The sequence below is a fragment of the Anopheles aquasalis genome, chromosome 2 (assembly GCF_943734665.1).
Source record: "Anopheles aquasalis chromosome 2, idAnoAquaMG_Q_19, whole genome shotgun sequence".
Taxonomy (NCBI): domain Eukaryota; kingdom Metazoa; phylum Arthropoda; class Insecta; order Diptera; family Culicidae; genus Anopheles; species Anopheles aquasalis.
Genome location: NC_064877.1, coordinates 14,440,001 through 14,443,726, shown reverse-complemented (window position 1 = coordinate 14,443,726; position 3,726 = coordinate 14,440,001). Strand labels below are relative to the sequence as shown.

General features: G+C 50.5%; 2 protein-coding genes across 2 annotated transcripts in view; one reads left to right on the top strand and one right to left on the bottom strand.

Annotated features, from left to right (window-relative positions):
- Positions 1–476: 476 nt before the first annotated feature.
- Positions 477–2,256, bottom strand: LOC126569206 (O-phosphoseryl-tRNA(Sec) selenium transferase). Its single transcript, XM_050226147.1, has 4 exons — positions 2,067–2,256; positions 1,875–2,004; positions 920–1,813; positions 477–858 (listed from the first exon to the last, which is right to left on the bottom strand). Exons 1-4 carry the CDS (start codon positions 2,181–2,183, stop codon positions 569–571), a joined length of 1,431 nt encoding a protein of 476 aa, XP_050082104.1. The 5' UTR covers positions 2,184–2,256; the 3' UTR covers positions 477–568.
- A 426-nt stretch (positions 2,257–2,682) lies between these two features.
- Positions 2,683–3,726, top strand: part of LOC126569201 (trichohyalin) — a 3,758-nt gene continuing 2,714 nt past the window's right edge. Inside the window, exon 1 of the mRNA XM_050226138.1 lies at positions 2,683–3,726. This exon is cut by the window's right edge and continues 1,414 nt beyond it. Within this exon, the coding sequence (XP_050082095.1) occupies positions 2,915–3,726 (812 nt within the window). The 5' untranslated portion in view covers positions 2,683–2,914.

Genomic DNA, 3,726 nt, shown 5'->3' with positions numbered 1-3,726 from the left:
GGAGAAATTAAAGGAAACCATTCGTCCCTCGTCTCCACGACTGTACGTCATTAAACTAAACCCCTCGACAGCGCTAGACATTGTCCGATACATTGTGTGGCGATGGAAAGCACTCCACACAGCTCGGTGATCGGTTACGATACTGTTCGTGTAGCAGACAATCGACGGCCGGAACTGGGAGCGGTTCTAATTGTGCGATTCAAAATGAATAAAATGGGGGAGAGGTACCGGGAGCGTTTTTATAGGAGTTGGATATGGCTATAGAGGATGCCGCTAGTTACAGGCCACTTAGCAGGGTGCGCCCGTGGAGCTGCGCTGGATTATCTTGCGAGCTCGGTTTCTGTTTTCCCATAAAAACAGAACGATCGATTTTTGGAAAATAAAATCGCATTCCGAGAGACATTTGAGGACACATACATGAAAGTATGATCACGATCCAGACGACGACTGAGGCGTAGTATATTTGTCCAGTATACTTCTTTTATTGAAAGCTCCCACGATTACCGATTAGATAATAGAATAAATAACTTATTACTAACAAAGGCATCGTGGTGAACATTATAACAACCTAATCGTCTGCTAAGTATTTACTACGAAACTTTTCCAGCACCTCGGGTAATTTCGTTAGGAATGTATCGATTTCTGATCGCTGTACACCAAGCGCTGCACTTGCGGTTAAATATGGTACATTGCTCAAGGAACTGTGTGCCCCCCAGCCTTCGAAAAGATAGCCCTCGATGCTTTTGCTCTGCCCGGCATTCACCACTCGACATCCGGACACACCGCGCTTTTGTAACATCGATCCGATCATCTCCAATCCACAGCCTGATGTTTGACTAAATGTTCGTAGCGAAAGAGCTAGAAAGGCGAAAACAGGTTAGTAGTAACGGAAATAGCTAGTTTGGTGTCCACCACCTACCGATAGAAATGGTATTTCGACCGGGCAGCACCAATTCGCCAAATTTTGCGGCAATCTCAGTCATGCCATCCAGTAGCACCTTGTGCAATGCGTTCCGCTGCTCCAGCAGTTGACGGTACCCAGTGTAGCCGAGAGTCAGTAATGTCATTAGCACATCCAACGATTGTGATTCCGATGCACGCCCAGGATAGAGGGCTGCGATCGCATCGACGACTGCGCCATCAAAGCATCCAGCAACGATAGCCCCACCGACAGGAACAAGCAGATTTTTGTCAGTACTCTGTACAAACACATCGACCCGCCCGATACGAACTGCTTGATTGATCTGGTGCAACAGATGTGAGCTTTGTAACCCGTACGCATTGTTCACTATGTGCGGAATGCCGTTTCGGAGACAGAGATCCCCGAGCGCTATTATGTCGTCACTGTTGCGCGGTGCAAAGCAACTCGTAGTGGACAAGATGCAACAGATTTGTTCCTTCCCAAGCTCTTCGATTTTCGCCTGAAATGTAGCCAAATTGGTGGCAAATTTTGGTCCATTACTGTCGACATCGGTGGCGATCAAACTATCGATGACGATCGGCTCGAGACCAGCGGCGAGGATGCTCTTGAAGCACGATTGCTGATCTACACGTGACCATAGCACGTATCGTGACTGAGGCCGTTTGCAGTGTACGGCTCGTAAGCTAAGCATCACCGTCATTCCCGTGGCCAACGGCATAACGATGGCTTTCTTGCAATTTGGGACTCCGATCGTGCGTATAAGGTCGAGCACCAAACAGTTGGTAAGATTGGCCATGATCGTCGAGCCGGCAGCTTTTGGTTGAGCTGCGGTGAGGTTACCGGAACGGCCGACACCGTGAGCAAAGTTGTAGTGTCTGCGGCGTACAAGATCTATCGGAGAGGGTAATATTAAAACCAGTGTCCAAGTGATAGCAGCCCACAAGTCTCATACCACAAACTACACGTGCCTCCCGTTCGCCAACTCCGCACCGGGATGGAAAGTTGTTGCTGTCCAGCAGCGCCAGCTCTTGTACGAAGTACTCTACCATCGGTTCGCTCCATCCTTCCAGTGGCAGTTTTCGCTAAAATTCAGAATCCAAAAGGTGTGAAAAGAGGATCGTATTTTCCCGGTGATCGTGCCTACCTTTTCGAGCAAAACTTTGATCTGCTTATCACGCTCCTGCCGTGCATCGTTCGCTAAACTCAGATAGTTTGCCGGGACGAGCCCTTTGTCGATTGATCCGAGTGTTTTATCATTCATGCTTTCGGTCCATTTGCTTTTATGTGTCCTAGGCCATCCATACTCTTAATTGCAGGATCTTGCCGAGGAGATAGCTGAAAGGAGAATTTGATCGTAAGTGCAACAGATCCTGACGGAATCACGAACCTTAATGCTTGCCGGAACTTTTTCCGATGGTTTCCTTCCGGGACACCCGGATCTCGGACGCAGGGTGGAGTTGATTATGGGTTGGATTGTTGGTTTCCGGGGCTTGTCGTAGAAACCTCTTTCGTGGCTTTTCCGTGGTCCCGGCTTTTTTGGATCCGACCGGCAATGGGTGATTTGCTGCATGGGCAGAAGAAAACGAAATTCCGCGAAAGAAGAACAAAAAGAAGAAAATTCCGCGTTTCCGCGTCCCGACCCGCGCTTCTAAACAAACGAACATCTTCCTTCTCGCTTTCTCTCTTGCCTCTCGTTTTCTCGTGTGCTCAAAGTTGGCGTTTGTTTGGCGGCGGCAAAAATAGCGGAACAAAACGAAAACGACCGATTCGGAAGAAGCTTTTTTAGTTCAGTTTACATCTTTTCTAGACGATTAAATACATTCCGATCACTTTTACACCCACCTTCTGTTGCCAGGTGAACGAAACCGTGCGTTCGTGTGAGTCTGGTGCGGGCAGTTCAAGGGCAATCAACGGTTTTCGCGTTTGAAGATGTGTTTTACCGCAGGGCTTGAGGTCGTTGGTTGATGCGACTGCGCCGGAACAGCCTTCCAAATGGACATCGGACCGGGCATATCGTTGTTCACCGATGCCGGCAGCATCCATCTCGATCGCAAGGAAGAGGAAGAGCTGCGTGCCGAAGAAGAGGAAGAGCTGCGGGATCAAGAGCGGCGGAAAGCACAGTTGGCCAACGAGCTGGAAGGTGCCTTCGATGATCTGAACTGCGACGACGATACGCTTAACTCGCTGACCTACCAGTCGAACTACACCGAGGATGATGAGGAGGATGACGATGAACCTAGACCACCGGCTGGTGGAATTCAAGGGCAGGGTAACCATTACCAGCAGGCTCGCTTACCACCGCCAGTGTCCAGTCCCCGGACAGCAGCAGCAGCACCACCACCACGGGCACCGGCAGTGTCCCAAGACTCCATCGGTGGTAGTGGTGTACGGGAGTTGCGGTTGTTGCTAGAAGCGAAGACGCGCGAGCTACAGAATCTGGCACAAGCCAAATACGAAAAGGAGCACGCTCACGATCAGCAGCTGAGCGAGTTGCACAAGCAGCTTCTGCTCGAGCAGGCCGAGAAAGATCGGGCCATTATGACGCGCGACCAATCGCGCGAACTGCTAGTGAAGAGCAAAACGCAGATCTCCGACCTAGAAGATGCAAACGAGAAGCTGCGGTCAAAGGTCAGGGAGCTGGAGGATCGGAATGTGGCGCTGGTGGCCGAGCTGGAGCAGAAGAATACCATGCTGCAGGACAGCTTGCACCGGTATCAAATGTTGGAGCAAAATTCGACCCAAAAAGCCGATCGCCACACGGACGCAATGGTGAGGGAGATGGAGGAGCGCCACGGAGCGAAGGT

Excerpts from the sequence above, each read along its gene's own strand:
- LOC126569206 (XM_050226147.1), bottom strand. The coding sequence starts at position 2,183 with ATGAATGATAAAACACTCGGATCAATCGACAAAGGGCTCGTCCCGGCA. Across the intron at positions 1,814-1,874 it reads GGAGGCACGTGTAGTTTGTG|ATCTTGTACGCCGCAGACAC; the intron begins GTATGAGACTTG and ends CCTCTCCGATAG. Across the intron at positions 859-919 it reads TCGAAATACCATTTCTATCG|CTCTTTCGCTACGAACATTT; the intron begins GTAGGTGGTGGA and ends TCGCCTTTCTAG.